Genomic DNA, 19570 nt, shown 5'->3' on the forward strand with positions numbered 1-19570 from the left:
ACGGGCGGCCGCGCCGCGGGGCAGCTCCAGGTCCCGGGCTGCGGCGTGGCCCTCGATGGCGCTGCCCCGCGCGCTCTTCGGCTGCCTGTGGGCGCTCGGGCTCGGCCGGCCCGGCCTGGGACTGCCCCTGGCGCCCGCCCGCGGCCAGAGTCCCGCTCCTGCGGCCGGTGAGTGGTCGGCGACCCTTCCCGCGCGGGGCGGCCGCTCAGAGTCGGCCAGAGCGCGGGGTCGCGCGAGCGCCGCGGGGGCTCCGGGGGCGGGCGGCGGAGGGACCCGAGCGCTCGCCGCGCCCGCGCCGACGCCGGAGGGGGAGGGGGCGCTGCGCGCGGCCTGGGGGGGGTGCGCTCCCCGGGAAGGAAGGAAGAGCCGCGCGCCGCCCGGGCCAAAGCCGGGAGCCGGACGTGCCGCGCTTCCAGCGGCCCCGCAGCGCCCCGAGCGGGGCGAGCTGCGCGCTTTCCCGCCCCGCAGGGACTCAGGGGCTGTCTTCCGACGGCCGCCGATTCTGGGGACCTTTTCTTCCCACCCCCGGGCAGAGTGCGGCCACGGCGTCGGCGCTCCGCGCCCCGAGCCTAGGTTAGCGTTCGCGGGGACCCTCTTTCCGCTTGGCCCGGTGCCGGCTCCCTGCGGGCGGGGGTTCACGCGTCCGCCACTGTCCACAGCGCCCTCCCAGGGCTGGGTCTCCAGGCGCCGTCGGGGACCAGGCGCATCAGCATCCCCCAAACGCGTTAGAAACGCCAGTTTCCAACCCCAGCCCTGAACCCCAAACTCCGAGAATCGGGGCCCAACAGTGTTTAAGAAGCAACCCTGGTGACTGATAGACGTGCAGGTGAGAGGCGCTGGTCCAGAACAGACGATAAATGTTGGATGGGAGGCTTCCCAACGCCGCCCGAGCCTTCAGTTTCAAACATCAAGCCACCCGGCGCTCCTGGACTGCCTTTCAGAATACCTGCGGCTGTTTAGCGAGGGAAACCTTAGCCGGGGGGCGCTGTCCTGCGCTGGGCTTCGCGGTGCCGAGCGGGAGTCGCGAGGCCTCCTCCCCGCCGCGCTTGCTCTCCCCGTGACTTCGGAAATGCGACGTGGAAAATGCCTCCGCTTTGAAAGCCAAGTTCTCTCGTGACAGCTCTTAGGCGGCTGAGGGCTGGAGCGGTGAATCTGCTTTCCCAGCTGTCGGTCATAAGCAGTCGCTCCCAGACACTTGCGTACGCGGTTCCTGCCTTTACTGAGGCTGGAGCTGTGCTTAATTAGGCGGCTGTTTAGGATCTGGACATAAAAGGGCCTGGGTCGGGAGACCAACCAACGGCAAGTTCACCTTTTGCTTTTAAGAATCTGATAGCTGAAGGCTTGGGTGACAGACAGCGTGCTGGGGTCTAGTGAATGTCCCCTCTCACCTCCCTGTTTTGGCAGGAAAGCAGCAAGGTGGAGTCACCTAGGGAAGTGGAAGGGAAGGGGTGACTTCTGAGGGCTGCTTGAGTGTTGACTCAGCAGTGTCACGCTGGATATATTATTTTACTTTCTCCCTTGACATAACCCCCTTCCTCAACCCCAAATGCTTGGATTTCCTTACAACTTCCGACACGACTGGCCTCTGCTCACTTGTTTTGTGTGTGTGTGCACTCTCAGGTGCAAATTCCCAAACTCAGTTTTCCTGTCCTGTCAACTCCTGGTGGTCAGAAGAGATAAAAACCCAGGGGAGCCTCACCAGAGTGTGTTTAGCCACAACTCTTGAGCTTTAGTAGCTCAGGACCTGCTGGACTATTTGTTAGGAACTGACATAAACAAACAAAAACACCAGTTTTAAACAGCCTATGTCGAAACATCTGATATGGTTTACTAGGCTCTTTAGGATAAATTAAAACATTTTAAGATAAACGAGTGTTTTTTTGGTATAATTTTGAGCATTTACCTAGCTATGTTGACAACACACACATATATTTGTGGAAATATTTTTAAAGATTGTCTCTACAACAAGGAAGTAATTGTGATGTAGTGAAAAGAACTTTGGATTGTTAACCAGAGAGTCTGGATTGGAATGTGGGCCCTGCCACAGGCCAGGTCTATGGTCTTGGACGCACACATATACACACACACATATACACACAGCATTTTGTATACAATTTTATGAGAGGTGGGAGGCGAGGCCTCGTGAGGTTCATTATTCATAAATCCCAGGCTAAGAGCCTGTCAGAACTCATTCTTGGCTACTATTTAAAGACATCCTTCAGTGCATCTTACTAATTACCCCTCACTTATCTGACTGGGAATCCAATATAGTGGAAAGAACACTGCACTGCAAGTCTGGACAGATAGGTTCCAGTTTAGATTTCATCGATGAGTCACCATGTCACCTTGAGGAAACCCTGATGTCTGTCTATGCCTAGTTAGAGAATGTTTGTTGAGGGCCTAATGTAGGTCAGACATATTCTAGATGCTGGAGATGTATAAATCTAGGGATGTGTCCTTAATGCGTTTCCAGTTTTGGTTTACAAAAATGTATATTTATAATCTCCTGTCTTTTAAACATCACAGTATGTCATGTAGGTGTTTCAGTATCTATTGTACATGAGGTGAGTGAGAAGGATATTCTAAGGTGAGCACACTCAGAGAGGCAGTGCGCTCAGTGGTTAAGAGCAATGTGGCCTCTGGAGTCACATTTCCTGAATCCCTGTCTTGGCTCTGTTGTGTATGACATATGTGACTTGGACTTAATCTCTGTGTGCTGCAGTTCCTTACCTGTAAAATGAAAATAATGATGAGTTAATACATGTAAAGCATAAAACAAGTACTAAAGCATAAAACAAGTATTATACAAAGTACTTATATAGTAAGTACCTGATAAAATTTTAATTATTACTTGAAAATGAGGAAGCTCAATGTCAAATTCAAACTTTGGGTTACTAAGTAATAGCAGTACAACTAACATTGAGCTTACTAGATGCCAGGCACCTTCTAAGAGCTATTTTTCTACTAAATCACTAGTCCTCATAGTAGGCAGTAATAGCAGGCCCATTTTACAGATAAAACAAGCCAAGATCACACTGTTAGATTAGTAAATTGAGCTTGGATTCAAAGTCAGGCAAGCTGATTCTGGACCACTCTTAACCGTAACACTTTGTTGTTCTGTGTGCAGTTTACTGTACCTTAACATTTTACAAATAATAAAATACATGTTCATGTAAAAATGAGATGCACTATATATTTATACCCTAAGAAAAGACAGCCTCCAGGATGATTCTGAGCTATTTGTGTGTTGGATAAAATATGTCTAAGCTGGAAATAAAAGTTGGAGTATTTTCTGCATTATAGAATAAAATAAATTACTCTTGGCAAATGTTTTCAGGTGAAGACTGAACACCAAGTAATTGACCATAAAGGCTATTTTATGTCTACTTCTGAATCTTTTTTTACCACTTCTTAGCTGTGAACTTAAATGTGTTATGAAATTTTAACAATGTTGTGAAAAACAACCACCTAAATATATAACTTACCTTTTCTATCTTAACAAGGAACAGTTTTTAATATTTTACTTTATTATCCCAGCTTTGGGTTTTATTCTAGTGTTTGCTTACCTACATACTTAGCATTTTTCATCTTTGTATAGATAAAAGTTTGCATTCTACTTGTTTGGCCTATGCTTCTGGTGTACTAGTATATGACAGAAGATATTCCTCTATTAAAAAGCTTTTAAGAACTTCTGGCACTTCCAATTTTTGGCTTAAAGCTAGTATTAAAGATTTATTTTCCTTCCATTAATATTGAGAAGCAAAGCTTTAAAGAACATAGAATGTTTGTTGGGTAACCTTAACAAACCACGTCATATTACTGCATCAGTTTTTCTATAAGAATCATGTAAATAAATGATAACATCTTAAATTCTGGAAGGATGTCTCTATTTCATTATACAACTTATATTTATTATATATTCTTGTTAGGTAGTCACTCTGTCATGGAGCTCCTCAGTTCTGACACATTTAAGTAGTAAGTTCTAGTACATTTTCCCTTGGAATTCTCATCTGCTCATAGGGAAGGACTATATTTAACTTCAGGGCATGTGAACACTTAAATTACTAAGGTTTTCCTTCGTTACAGGGAGGAGCTGCTATCTGTTGTCTTACTGTAACTGTTTATATAGGAATACCAAAAAAGAAGTAGATGTAACACCATTTCTCTTCTAATCAACAGGACAGTTCTGGCATGTGACTGACTTACACTTAGACCCTACTTACCACATCACAGATGACCATACAAAAGTGTGTGCTTCATCCAAAGGCACCAATGCCTCCAATCCTGGCCCTTTTGGAGATGTTATGTGTGATTCTCCATATCACCTTATTTTGTCAGCATTTGATTTTATTAAAAATTCAAGACAAGAAGCATCTTTCATGATATGGACTGGGTAAGTTAATATATATAAATACCATGAATTAATCAATATTTATCTACAGTGTCTTAAGCTTCATTAGACTATTGAATTCCATAAGATTAATTATGTTTTAAAAATTACTTGAGTTTAAAAAATACTAGGTCAAGCTAATCAACATTATTAGAGAGAATAAAAAATTTTAGAATTGTGGGTTTGTTTTTTTTTTTTTTGAATACGTGCTCTAGAAGTATGTCTATGTTAAATTAAAACATGAATCCATAAATAGCACACTTCTACCAGTGTTTTGATATACTAATTAATATGATGAAAGTCTTGATTAAATAATAAAAACAAATGGCAACAATGGGAATTAACATAGCAATTTTATAAACAGTATCCTTTGGTCCTATAATTAAATAATGCCATCCATTATGATAGAGCAAAGCCTATATATTCTGTACCTGAAATAGTTACTATAGCACTATTTTAATTCATTTATATATTACAACTCATTTATTCTTTACAATAAACATTATTATTATCTCCATTTTACAGATGAGGAAATGAAGGCACTGAGCACCTAAGTAACTTGCCCAAGTGCACACAGCTAGTATGTGGCAAAGCTGGGATTTGAATCCAGGCATTTTGGCTCTGGAATCTGCTTTTAATTTACTAAATTTTTTAAAAGTTTTTTATAAATCTGTAGTTAGGCAGTAAAATAGGCTGAGATTTCTAGTTTATCTTTTGTAATTACACAACTTTTAAAGTAAGATTCTTTGTGGGAGAAAGGTAAATGAAGAGTAGTTCATCAACTCTTTTCACTCTCATCTGTTGTTTTATGGTGGAGGTCTGCAATGATAGTACACAGTAAGGCATCACGCATAAGTCTAGTCACTTTTTATGGAAACTGACTTTCTTCTCTATGATTCTTTCTCATTTTCAGAGATAGCCCACCTCATGTGCCAGTGTATGAACTCTCAACAGACACAGTCATAACTGTGATTGCTAATATGACGATCACTGTCCAGAGTCTCTTTCCAAATCTCCAGGTTTTCCCTGCACTGGGTAATCATGACTATTGGCCACAGGTAACTTTAACCTTAACTTCCAGAAGTGCTTAAAGGATTTTCCCATCAATAGTGTCAAAATCATGACAATAACTAGCTGATGGTAGGCTGTGGGAGTGGGGCTCATGGAGGCAGAGTGTGTTCTTAATGCTAACCATCAAGGAAGGCAAGATGAATGTTTTGAAGACTTTAAAGTGATTCTTAATAATTCATAAAATATGATGTCCATGATGAGTTTTTGGAAACACATTACCTAATTTGTGGACTATTAATTTTTGTTTTCCTTTGTAATCTTCCTTAATTTCTCCTTTCTTTGGAGTAATTTTGTCATTTGTTTGTATTTCCATGATAAAGATAGCAAGGAAGGTTAATGTTGACAAATGTTTGCGTTTTTTTAGAATTTTAATTAGGCATACAAAGCTCTCCACCCTCTAATCTAAGCTAGATTGGGATTAAAAACTTTAAAAACACAGCAAACTATTATAAGAACCAAAGAGGGACGTTCTTGTTCGGGTCCAGTTTATCTAATTAAGATGTGATTCAAGGCAGAGATTATAATCAGAATATTTAATGCTTGATGCAGCTGAGTTTCAGTTTATCAGAGCAGCTGTTTGTTAAGCAGCCTGTGCATGGCGGCTGGGTACCAGCCTTGGTTTCAGGGTTTTATCATAGTACTGTAGAATCTTAGATTTGTACAGATTCAAGAAATCTCAGAGGTTATTGTTTAGTCCAGAGCTTGACAAGCTAGGGCCTGTGGTTCAAATTGGCTTGCTGCCTGTTTTTATAAATAAAGTTTTATTGAAACACAGCTATGCCTATTCTTTCTGTATTGCCTATGGCTTCTTTGAGCCAAGGGCCGAGTAGAATAGTTATGATAGAGATCGTATCACTCCTGAGCCTAAACTATTTATTATTTTGGCCTTTGTAGAAGAAGTTTGCTGACCCTGGTCTAAGTTTACTCTTCATTTTATAGATGAGAAAACTGAGGCCTAGAAATGTTAACTTGCTTGTTCAGGTGCTTACAATCACTTGGGGCAGAGCCCACGTCCTGCTTATTTTGTTTGACCAACATCCTGTCACACATCCCATATTCTTGCCAGACTAACATAGTCAACATCTCTAGAACATGATGTTTACTTTTCCCCTCTCCTCCCCCTCCCATCCTCTCCCCTCCCCCTCCTCCTCTCCCCTCCTCTCTCCTCTCCTTTCCTCCCCTCCTCTCTTTTCTTCTTTTCTTTTCTTTCCTTTTACTTTCCCTTTCCCTTTTCTTTTAATCTGAGGGTATGTTTTTATTACTTTTTAGAGAGAGAGGGAGAGAAACATCGATTGGTTGCCTCCTTTATGTGCCCGACTGGGGATCGAACCCACAACCTTTTCTGTTGTACGGGACGACTGAGTCACCCAGCCAGGGCTGGTGTTTACTTTCATGCCTCTCTGTCTGCATTTTTTTTTGCTCAGATCTTTTCCATCTCATATCAGAAGGATGCCTCGTGAGGGTTTTGGTTATATTAGTTAACCTAACCCGAATACAGTGATTATGAAACGTTGTGCTCCCGGGTGAGCTAAGTTTTAGTGACTTCTTGGCACTGCCCTCCAGCCTTGAGGTGAACAACATGTGAGTCTTTGTGAGTTGGCCTCTCAGGCAGTGGTCAACTTTTGTTGCCGCTGAGATGTTAGGCTTGGGGACAGTCTCCAGGAGCCAGAGGTTACACACATTGTTTCATATGCTTGAGGTGACAGGCCGATGGTGCAGTGGAAAAGTGAGGTTTAGAGTCACATTCATGTGAATTTCAGTCTTCATCTCACGCTGCTTCTAATGGCTTGACCAGCTTGGATAGTTCACTTAATGTCCCTGATCCGCAGGTCACTCATTTGCAAACAGGGGCAATAATACGCTCCTTGCAGAGTTTTTATGAGAATTAGTGACCCTGTGCGAAAAGGGTGTAACTTCCTACTTGGCAAATAATAAACCCTCAGGAAGTGGAGTGGTGTTTGTTATAGCATTAAGCTGTGACATGTGATACATTTTCCTACCTCCTTTGAGGATTTCTTTTATTTTTATCTCTGTCTTCTTTCTATGAAGTCACATCTTATAATAATTCAAAGATGTGGGTACTATCCAACTTCTAAACTATATCCTATTATATGAACAGGTGAGGTAAATCGGGTAGCTTGTATACCTTAAACAGTTAATTTTTTCTCCTTCTAGCTTATGATTTTATATTTGAAAATCTTTTTATTATTCTACTCCCATCCTTTTACCCCACATGCAATATTTCTGGAAAGTCAAATGTAACATGAAAGCCCCACAACAATTTTACTGGAGGCTGATACCTCAGATTGAGTTCTAGTGAGTGTTAGTAACAAATGTTATTTCCATTAAAATCATAAACATGGCTACATAAACATGCATATACAGATTCATGTCCCCACCCATTACATCAGAAGTTGATATTAGTGTGGGCAGCCCAGGGATTCATTCCAGCTGCCACCCAAGAAAGCAGTCTGGGCCAGGGTCCTCATTTACTCCTAAACTGGTAAGGGTGGTGCCACAAAACTTATGGGTGGGTCCCACTGTATACCTCATTTCTCAGCAGTGATCATGTCATAGCCCAAAAGGACTGAGATGACAGCATGGTGCAATAGATAATTACCAACATTTTAATTTTTAATTTTTTAAATTGATTTTCAGAGAGAGGGGAAGGGAGAGGGAGAGAGAAACATTGATATGAGAATGTGCCTCCTTCACATCCCCCACCAGGGATCGCCCCGAAACCCAGGCATGTACCCTGACCAGGAATGGAACCTGCAACCTCTTGCTTGGTTCAGCCTTTTGGTACACAGGACAACACCCAACCAACTGAGCCACACAGACCAGGGCAATGGCCACCAGTTTTCAATCAGAATCTAGATTGGCCTATACCATTGTTTAATTTCCAGACAGATGACTTGGATCTCTGACACAAACTGAAAATATGCTTTGGATAATTCCAGTTAAAACAAGTAATTTGGTATTGCTTTCTCTGAATGTATTTATACTTTCATCATATATCAGGCATGTGCACTGGGAACTAATGTGACTTGGGTGTCATCTTGAAAAATAACTAAGCATTTTAATTAATGCTGACAGGGAAACTCCTTTAAGAAATAGATCTCTATCACCAACATACAGATGGAAATGAGGATAGCGAATACAATGACATCAGTTTTTTATTACTACTTTTTAAAGACAAAAATAGAAGTAATTATCCAATTTTACAAATGATTTCTGGGTTTTTATTCCATATCTACTTTCTTAAAGTTTTGTGTGTTTTTTTCCCTTAGAGCTTATGTCACCAAAAATATACTTTATTGTAATATGATAAAATAAGGTGATAAAAAATACTTTATGATAATAAAAATAATGTTTTATACATCCAATATACTATTAAAAATCGAAACACGTTGATAAAATTTAGGTTGGCATGAGACTTCTTCATGTGGTTATAAATCTTCAAGAAGTTAAGAAGCTTTATACTAGTGTTAACATTTCAGAGGACATGGTCTAATTTTTTCCATTCCTTCCACATGCTACACAAGGCCCTGCATGTTTAGGCTCAAACCTGCCTTCTGTGCCTCTTTCATGAGCACACCTGCACATCGATTCTATACCCCGGTCACACTAAAATGAGTTCCCTTCTCTGTATATGGCACTGTGTGCGCGTCGGCCATTGTTTTTGCCTTTTGAAGAAAATATCAATGTACAATATTATATTATTTATATTATTTATATAGCTAATGAAGTGGTTACCACAGTAAGTCTAGTAACCATCTGACACTGTACAAGGTTATTATGATATTATTGATTACATTCCCTGTGCTGTACTTTACATCCATGTGACTTACTGATTTTATACCTGGGATTTTGTACCTCTTGTTCCCTTTCACCTTTTTTGCCCTTCCTCGCTGGCAACAATGAGTTTGTTCTCTATGCCCTTGAGTCGGCTTCTGTTTTGTTCTGCTTTATAGATTGCACCTATAAGTGAAATCATAAGGTACTTGTCCTTCTCTGTCTGATCCCTTTCGTTGTCAACGTGGTGAATCATTCAAGGCCTGGTTCAAATTCTCTGTCCCTGCTGACTGTCAGGACCAGACTTGATTGTGCTTCTGTAACCCCAGAGCCTCTGCAGTCGCACCTAGCACATAGTCTCTAGGTGACTGAGTATATTTTGTCCCTGCCTCCCCAACTGAGTTATAAGTACCTTGAAGATTAAGTCTATTTAGTATTCACCTTTGTATTTTCAGATGCATAACATAGTAGTAAGCACTCAAACAATGTTTAATTAATTGATCCACATATTCTTTAGAGTTTCAATGATGAATTCTATTGTTTGTGGCCAGGATCAGCTTCCTTCGTTCACCAGCAAGGTGTACAGCGCAGTAGCAAACCTCTGGAAACCATGGCTAGATGAAGAAGCTATTCAGACTTTAAGGACAGGTAAGCAACAGGTTTCCTCATCTCTATTTTGCCTCAATTTTTATTCATGTTCAGACTTCAGTCTTTAAGGTTGCTTGGGCGTGCCAATTCTGGAGAGCCTCTCTACCCAGTCTTTCTGGGGGCCATGAGCCCTGTTTGAAAGCTGAGGAGAGAGCATGGATGGTGAGTGGGCCCGGAGCAAAGGAAGCAGAGCCCGCAGCTCAGCGGCCAGCTCCCACGGTAGGCGCCTGGGTGTTCTGTCGCCACTGGTTTGCTGGTGCCAGTGGGGTTATGCCTTTCAGCCTCATCTCCACGGAGACTGTAGTAGCTCAGGTTTGTCTGCCATTTCTTTAGTCATCTCTGGCAAGATCCAGGTGCGTTTCCATTCTCTGGATTTTGTATTTCACAATAATTCTCATCTTAACTTTCCCAATTGTACATAAGTAAGATTGATATATTAATATTAATATTTCTTTTACAAAATTCAGTACCTCGTTGCCTAATGCCGATATATTTAATTTTATTTTCATGTGAATATTGGAAACCACTCTTGTTACCTCTATGTATAGAAAGAAGTGCAAGCATTGGACCTGGAATGTGGCAGGTTTTCAGTGAGTGTTTGTTAAACCTGATTCTTGATCTAATGACGGCCTATGTACGTACAAACTAAACAATGAGAAGGAAATATAGCCATCTTGCTGCCTTGTAAACTGTAATTAAGAATTTGCCTTCACAGTGACTGCATATCTGTATATGTGTTTGGCTGTAATGTGTTTAAATTTGTTTTTATAGGTGGCTTTTATTCACAGAAAGTTTCAGGTAATCTGAACCTTAGGATCATCAGTCTAAACACAAACCTGTACTACGGCCCTGATATTGTGACCCTGAATAAGAGTGACCCAGCAAATCAGTTTGAATGGCTAGAAAATACACTGAGCAGCTCTCAGCAGAACAACGAGAAGGTAGATTTCATAGACCAGAATGGTCAAGGGATAAATAGGGGGCTAAATTTGTGTATTTATTAAATGTAAGGGAGGCGGCTGTCAGGTGTTAATAAAAGTATTAAAATTTGAAGATGTTTTCATATGAAACACATTATGATTTATCTGTGTTGTTATTTTTAGTTTGCTTTTAATGTTTTGAAATTGACTGACATCAGTTCATATAAAAAGAGGCTGATATTTAAAAAATGGTGACCAATGTCACAGTTAACTTATATCATCAACAGTGTAGTTTAAATGAGACAAATGTAAATAAAGTGAAATGAAGTTTTCTAATTTCATCTTTTTTGGTAATAAATAGGAGAGATAGTATATTTGTTTTCTAAATTTTAATTACTATACTTTTAATCTTGGGTGTCATTTAGTTACGACAAATGTGCAAAAAGATCCTCGTCAGCCCTCCTGTGCTTCTTTCCCCAGGTGTACATCATAGCGCATATTCCAGTGGGCTATCTGCCCTATTCATTGGGCACTACAGCCATGAGACAATGCTATAATGAGAAACTGATAGGCATTTTCAGAAAATACAGCAATGTCATTGCAGGACAATTTTATGGACACACTCACAGAGACAGCATTATGGTTCTTTCAGATGAAAAAGGTAATATGACATGTTGTTTGTATCTCCCCAGTCCAAGATGCTAGAGCAAAGCAGTAAATCTCTGGTAATTTTTACTGATTTAGTAAATTAAATGTTTCATTAAATCAACCTGCCAGCACCAGATTTTACTTAATTGCCTTCCATAATGGTGGCCAAAATTATAGATACGCCTGCAGTTGAGTTTCTTCCCATTAGTGCTAAAGGGCCACTGTCATTTCATTGCTGTCAACACAAAAGCCTCTGAAACCCTCCTCTCACTCAAATTTTCTTTTAGATCCTCAAGTTTAGAGAAATATTGCTGTTTGATATTTACCTGCTAGACTCAAGATTCTTTTGAGATGACTTGTTTTATTTCTCCTAATTTAAAAGGAAAGCACAATTTATTATTGGCTTAAAGTAAAACATAACCAGCTCTTAACTTTTAAGTGCTTATCGACATTGTCATCTACTCAGCATGAAACTGAAACGAAAATAATAGAAGAAACTCTAACATCAAAGCAAACAATGATCTATTTTTAAAAATTACTTCAGCATGAGGGCAGAAAACTGAAAGTTAACAAAGCAAGACTTCTGATTTTATAGTAGTTAGCCAAGAGAAAAATTAATATGTATTTTTTCAGTAATTGGGGAACTTTAAAAAAAAAAAATCTTTATTGATCTCAGAGAGAGGAAGGGAGAGGAAAAGAAAGAGGTAGAAACATCAATGATGAGAGAGTCATTGATCGGCTGCCTCCTGCACGCCCCCCGCTGGGGATCGAGCCCGCAACCCGGGCATGTGCCCTGACCGGGAATCGAACCTCTATCTCCTGGATCCTACGTCGACGTTTGGTTGCTGAGCCACTTCTATTCAGGCTGGGGAACATTTTTGAAATGCTTTACCCTTTTTATCTCGAATGAGTGGGCTTGGTAAAAATGATAATTTTTCAGAATTTGATAGCTTTTTTACTCAGAAAGAAATTTAGTCCTATGATACATATAAAACATGGTGACACTTACTCAAATATTTATTATGTAATCATTGGAATATTGTCTCAGGTAGAGGTACAGGACAAACTAGTTTTGTATATGTTTTGGGTATATACTTACAACAACTTGAATTTTTTATTATGAAAATTTTCAAATATATAAAAGCAGGAGAATGATTAAACAAACTCTCATGTATCATCATTTATTTTAACATCTATCAAGATTTTTGCCACATTTGCTTTACCTATCCATTTTTAATTTATTTTTTCCTGAATTATCTGAAAGTAGATCTTAACATCAGATGTTTTCGCCCTACATGCTTCTGTATGCATTGTTAAAGTACATGAGTAACTCACATAATTATAATACCATTAACTTATCTAGCAAAATCAATAATAATCCTTTGCTATCATCTAATACCAAATTTTTTGAAAAAATTTCTATTTTCTCAAAAGTTTTTTTATAGTTGTTTCAAGTCACGATCATATATCATTTGGCTGTTATGTCTATTAATCTCTTAATCTGGAACTTGTTAATATAGTTAAACTGAATTTCTAAACATATTTTTTATGTGCACGTTTTTGTCCAGGGAGTCCAATAAATTCTGCGTTTGTGGCTCCTGCTGTTACCCCGGTGAAGGGTGCTTTACAAAAACAGACCAACAACCCTGCTGTCAGACTATTTCAGTACGATCCTCGTGATTATAAGTTATTGGTAAGTTGGTACAATTTTAGGATTGACCCCATACTTACTCATGTCTTCGTAGTTTTCATTAGTTTAGTTGAATGCTTTCAACAGAGCTATGTGAGTTGTGTTTTATGTTAAAATCATGTCTTTCTTTTCTGTATTTGGAATGTCAGCACTTTGTAAGTGTGGGTTTATAAGGTCAGCCTTAGAGAGAGAGCCTTTTCTCTAAAACTTCTAAAGACTTCACATTTAGTTAGATGAAGTTTCATTAGGTAGTGTCTTATCTGTGGACTTGTATACATGTTGTTATTAATTACTCTTCTTTAGAACATAGTTATGAAGAAAAGTGTAGGTTCTGAACCCAGACTGTCTCGAGCTGTATTACCTAACTTCTCCATCTGAATCTATTCCTCTGTAAAATGGGGATTAAAATATTACTGACTTCACTGAGTTGCTGTGAGGATTATATAAACAAATATATATAAAGCACTAAGAAAATCCTTGGCTCATGGTAAGTGCTCAATTAATGTTGGCAAAAAATTTTGTAAAGAAATTAAGTTGAGTTGAACATTTATTTTTGTGGTAAAATTTCTCTGGAACTTGTAGATGACTGCTGTAGTTAAATTTAGCACCAAAAGACTGGGCATTTAGCTCATGGGTAATACTCCTTTCAATAAATTAATTGGGAAAGAATTTCTCAATTAAAGTGTCTATTGATGTAACTGCATTTTTTTCCTAGCTAAGCTTAATAGGAGGTAGCTCTTTTATTCCCTAGAGCATGTCTTTACAAAGGAGGTAGCCAGGGGAAATCTGGTTTAATCCATAAACGTTAGATTAAATAAAAAAATAAAATAATCGACAGATAAACCAGTTCAAAGGAATCTTTGTACAACTATTTGTTGTCTATTTTTGGATCTGACCCTGAGATACACATGTATAGGTATATGTGTATATATATGTACTGACATAGAGTGATGTCCCTGATATAGCACTCAATAATTTTTAAAAGTGCAAAACAGTTTGTATAGTATGGCTTCATTTTTTTAAAAAAAGCCAAAAATTGGAATATATTTTTAAAATATTTATATTTGTTTTGTACATAAACTCTAGAACAACACATGTGCACAGGAGTGCTGGTAACTGTTTTACAACCTGTTCACTGGGGGAAAAAAACAACAATTTTGATTTATGGTGTTTGCCAATTTCCATGATGTAAATATTCCCATCATTTCCAGTTTCAAGCTGCCAAAGTAGTATCAACTAACTGGCAAGATTCCTGAAAATTTGACAATTGGCTCTTGTGAGCTGGTTACAAGCCACCTCCAGCACACCACTAATATGTATGAAACTGTTAGCAGTGGTTACTTCTGAGGTGTGTGAATTAAAGGCTTTTTATTTTGTATATCTCTCTATATAGTTTATATTATTTTATATTATGTTCTTTCATTATTTTTAAAATGAAAAAAGTAATATAGGTCTTCTATAAGGGCTCTTTTTCTTTAAAACCAATTCTCACCTCTTTAAATGACTACAACTTTAAATTAGGAATGTCACATAAATCCTAGTAAGGACTCTTGCTGTGCAGTACTTCATATGCCCCCAAATGAACTAGCCTTTGTTACTGTTTTTAACTATAGGACATGTTGCAGTATTACTTGAACCTGACAGATGCTAATCTAAAGGGAGAATCCAACTGGAAGCTGGAGTATAACCTGACTCAAACTTACAACATTGAAGATTTGCAGCCAAAAAGTTTGTATGGATTAGCTAAAGAATTTGCAACCCCAGACAGTAAGAAATTTATAAAATATTATAATTACTACTTTGTGAGTTATGACAGCAGTGTAATTTGCAATGAGCAATGTAAGGCTTTTCAGATTTGTGCAATTATGAGTCTTGATCATAATTCCTATGTAGATTGCCTCAAACATTATTTTATAAGGCACAATCTATAGTATTTCACAGCTTGTGTTCATAGAAAATGTAACATTGCTCTGTTTCTGAGATCGGTTTGTGGGAATTGTTACATAAATTTTTGGGAGTTACTGAGTGGGCAAGCTGAATTCCTTTCTTTGCTTTCCTTTTTATGATGCCCAAATGTAGATATTTTTAATATTCTATATTTTTATTATATTAAATATGTTTAAACTGTTCTTTACTAGAATGATGTTTGGATATATATTTCCTGTCTTCCAGTTTATATAATTATATCTAATTTATACTCTTGTTGATATTGTCATTTTTAAAGTAAAGCAAATGACTTCTTCCTGAGTCATAATTCAGCATGGTGAATTATTCTTCATAAGATAATTTTCAGTTTTATTAATTCACTCTTGTTAAAAACCCACGTGTAAACTGAGGTTCAAACTGTTTAAATTTCATGTGTAATCTGAGGTTAACACTATTTATATCCACTGCGTCCTCTTGGGAAAACACTAGTGTCTCATTAGGGTCGGCTCTGAGTCTAGGAAACGTCACGGGGCATGTGCTGTCTAGCTGTCTTCGCTCTGTGAGTGAACAGGGTGCTCTTTAGTACTGCTGACCTTAAGGAGAGAACGTCACAAGTCGCACTTATTGTCGCTGCAGTGCTCTCACAGTCAGCAGTCTTAGGTCCATCAACAAGGAAAGTGAAACTCATTTCCTGTGACTGGTTGGACTTCATGTAAAAAATGACTCGTAGATATAAGATCTCATTGTAATGAAACCAAATTATCTTAACTTCTAGAGGGTTGAGAATGTGACTATTATAAAATTAAAATATTATATCTAAGAAACTATCAGTATTTTTTAGGTAAACACTTTTTTACTCTTAGGTTTAAAAATAAATTGGTATGTTTTAGATGTGAGGATACTGAAGCAAAGCAAAGATTTATTGTTAAAAAAAAAATCATATCATTTAGAGGTCATCCGGCCTTCAATATATTTCAAGTTAGCATTATCGACTACATCATGTGTTTATATATTTTTATACTTAATGGGCAGATGTTTTAAGAAAACAGGCCTTGGCCAGCCATATCAGGAAACGGTGAAAGCCAAAGGTGGCGTGAGGTGACCCAGACAATGAGCCTGGCGCTGGAAGTGAACGCTCTTGGGCTTGCAGGATTATTGTGGAGGAAATTTCTAAATCTTTGGGGGACTTGGGGCAGTGAACATTTAGAGTCCTTCCCACTTTATTCTACAATAAAAACTTTTTAATGCTACCTTTTTGTATTCAGTGTATTTTTACCTTAAAATAGAAGTAAATGACCTCAGAGTTCGAGTAACAGTTTGGTACGTTATCAGTTGAATGAATATTTCAGTTCTCTAATCAGAGCTGTCACAATGATTTATTGTGGTTTATTTCAGAATATGTTCAATTATATAAAAATGTTATTATGTCCACAGTAAAACCCCTCTTGATTTACCTCTGCTTGTTGATAGTGCTTTGGCAAATTTATAAAATACACCTTGTTTAGATTATTTAAATTGATACTTTCAAACCAGTTTTGTTTCCACATTTAGCCACACATTTATAGGAAGGAAGGGGAGGGGAGGGGAGTAAAGGTGAGGGAAATGGGAGAGTCCTTAATAAGACACAATGACTTAGGTGGTTGAAGAGATTTAGGGGCAAAACATATCTGCTTTTATATATACTAGGAAATATCCATTCAAAGGAATTTTTTCCATTTATAATGCTATACTCTCCATATTATGAATGGTTTGGCTAAACTGAACCGACATCTCCCATTTTGAATGATGGGAGAAAAATCTTTGTAAATTGAGCAGCCCTCTTAGTTGTGCCTAGTCCTAGGATACCATCTGATCTCGTGTCCAGACCCCTGAGAAAATCCTGTTACTCTAGATTCTTATAAGATGAGCTGAATCCTGCATCTTGAATATTGTCACATCTGAATAAGTCAGTCAGAGAAAGACAGACAAATATTATGATTTCACTTATATGAGAATCTAAAGAAAAAAATAAACAAATGAACAAAGTTGAAACAGATTCATAAATACAGAGAACACTGATTTGTCAGAGGGGAGAGGGATTGGGGGACTGGGTGAAAAAGGTAAAGGAATTAAGTACAGATTGGTAGGTACAAAATAGTCATGGGGACGTAAAGTACAGCATAGAGAATACAGTCAATAATATTAAAATAACTATATATGATGCTAGGTTATACTGGAAATATGGTGGTGGGGGGATGCTTTGTAAAGCATATGATTGTCTAACCACTATGCTGTACACCTGAAATTAAAACAAAATAATATTCAATATAAACTGTAATTGAAAAATAAAATTAAAAAAATAGTCAACCCCAAGTCAAAAGAAAAAACAAAAGAATATTGTCACATCTCCCTTGAGTGACTCTTCTATGCAGTGAGCTTTATGCCAAAAGAAGAAAGATGGAGCTTCATCGGGCTAACAGTGTAGGTAACGTGACTGTTTCTGGATTTGCTTGCTAAATAAAATCTGTGAGACTTGCTTTCATTGTTAATATTCTCAGATAAAGTTGTGTGTGGAGGTAATTAGCTCTTAGAGAATTCTTTTTACAGTTAAATAAAATTTTTTGCCTTGTTAAACAAAAGAAATCTAATTTAACAAAAGCATATCCACCAATGGCTTGTATTTTTTATTTTATTTTCAGGTTTTCAAGATAATAAAAAATACATACATGTACATTTCTGAGCATATCACTGTTCGTTGGGTAATCAGTTTTGACAATACACTGTGCAGAGGAATACCACCATTGGCTTCTGATGTTAAGTTAGCTTTAAGTTTATTGGTTATGCCAACAACTGGAGGCAGCTTGGAACCCAGTCCCTGGAAAACATTTGCAGGATTTACTACCTGTTTGCCTGAGACCTCAATGGTGAGAGGTCTGGGTACAGACTTACTAATCCAAGAGTGTCTTAATGCTTGAGCTGGGGTCAGGTGGGTAGAGGGGTCCTTATGAAGATATCTTTTCAAAAACTCATTTGTCTTTTTTTCTGTAAATCCTGCAAATTGTTGCCAAGTGGTGTCAAACATTTTCTTAATGCCTATTATGCGCAGGGCCTGTACTAGATATGGGAATACAAAGGTAATTCAAGCATCAACAAAAGGGAAGACAACCCAGCCGGCGTCGCTCAGCGGTTGAGCATCAGCTTATGATCCAGGAGAGACTGGGGTTCAATTCCCCGTCAGGGCACACGCCTGGGCTGTGGGTTCAATCCCCAGTAGGGGCCATGGAGGAGCAAGTGATCAATGACTCTCTCCTGTTTCTCTCTCTCCCTCTCCTTCCCTCTCTCTGAAATCAGTAAAGACATATTTAAAAAACAAAAACAAAAGGGAAGACACACATAAGTGGATAACTGAAAATTATTGTACTCACCACAAAAAAAGAAATGGTAATTATGTGACGTGATGAAGGTGTTAGCTAATGCTCAGGTGGTAATCGTATTGCAATATATGTGTTTCAAGTCAACATGTATACTTTAAACTTACATATTGCTGTCAGTTATATCTCAATAAAGTTGGGGTAAAACAGGCTATCAGGCTAAGAGGATCTCAATCTAGAAATTATATCCAAATATACTTTACCCTTGATCCCATTCGTTGTCTCCTTGAGTGTTACGAACTGACCTAAGTTAACTTACTCTCTTGGCTTCTTTTTGGCAATTAATGGTAGCCCTCTGGAAATTTTTGGGTGTCAGGTTAAAATGAAAGCAGGTTTGAACTAAATTATACCACACATAGACATACTTATCAACAACATATTTATTAGTAAGTTAACATATAAAACAATAAAAAATAAAAGCATATATTTTACACTATTCATTTTATATGTCTAGAAGATTGTCATCCATTGAGGGGCTTTGAGCACTACCTTGAATGAAAGGTTTACTGAAGCCAATACCAAAATTCTAGTCACAAGATATTTCACACTTGTTAAATCCTGAGATGCTCAAAATTGGGGCAGTGATACACTAGCCTCCGGTGCAAAATTTGAGGAGGAGGTACCAAAAAACTTAGCAATCAAGAGAAATAATAGTTCAAAAAAATTAAAATAAATGCAAAATATCATAAGCAAAATGTCAAAATTTTAAATAAAGACAAACTTTGTTTTCTTTTCCTGTATTATTGTGCATAAGTCATTTCCATGTAGCCGATTATTGGTGGCCTTCCATAACTGTTTATGAAGGTTTACAATGGTATCTGGTCCCACTGGGACACAACAGGTAATGCAGGGCTTTATATAAGACCGTGGTTTTGAATATAAAGATTTTATTAACTTTTTCTATTTGGTTCAAAATATGGGAGGGCGTTTTGGTAAGTATATCAAAGGGCACACCTTTTTTATTGTTTGCTGAGCTCAGGTTCCAATATGGCGATGGCAGTGCACCACTCAAAGCTCTTAGACGTTCACCTCTGGCGCCAAAGGAGGTAGGGATTTAGTCTAAGACATCATT

General features: G+C 38.5%; 1 protein-coding gene across 1 annotated transcript; it reads left to right on the plus strand.

Moving 5' to 3' along the window:
* The first annotated feature begins 33 nt into the window (after nt 1-33).
* On the plus strand, nt 34-16447 carry SMPDL3A (sphingomyelin phosphodiesterase acid like 3A). The gene is made up of 8 exons (XM_087817175.1): nt 34-167; nt 4180-4393; nt 5304-5448; nt 9808-9904; nt 10676-10845; nt 11305-11485; nt 13041-13165; nt 14776-16447. Exons 1-8 carry the CDS (start codon nt 56-58, stop codon nt 15091-15093), a joined length of 1362 nt encoding a protein of 453 aa, XP_087673301.1. The 5' UTR covers nt 34-55; the 3' UTR covers nt 15094-16447.
* The last annotated feature ends 3123 nt before the right edge of the window (nt 16448-19570 follow it).

This window comes from Miniopterus natalensis, chromosome 5 (assembly GCF_054644295.1).
Source record: "Miniopterus natalensis isolate mMinNat1 chromosome 5, mMinNat1.hap1, whole genome shotgun sequence".
In the NCBI taxonomy this organism is placed as follows: domain Eukaryota; kingdom Metazoa; phylum Chordata; class Mammalia; order Chiroptera; family Miniopteridae; genus Miniopterus; species Miniopterus natalensis.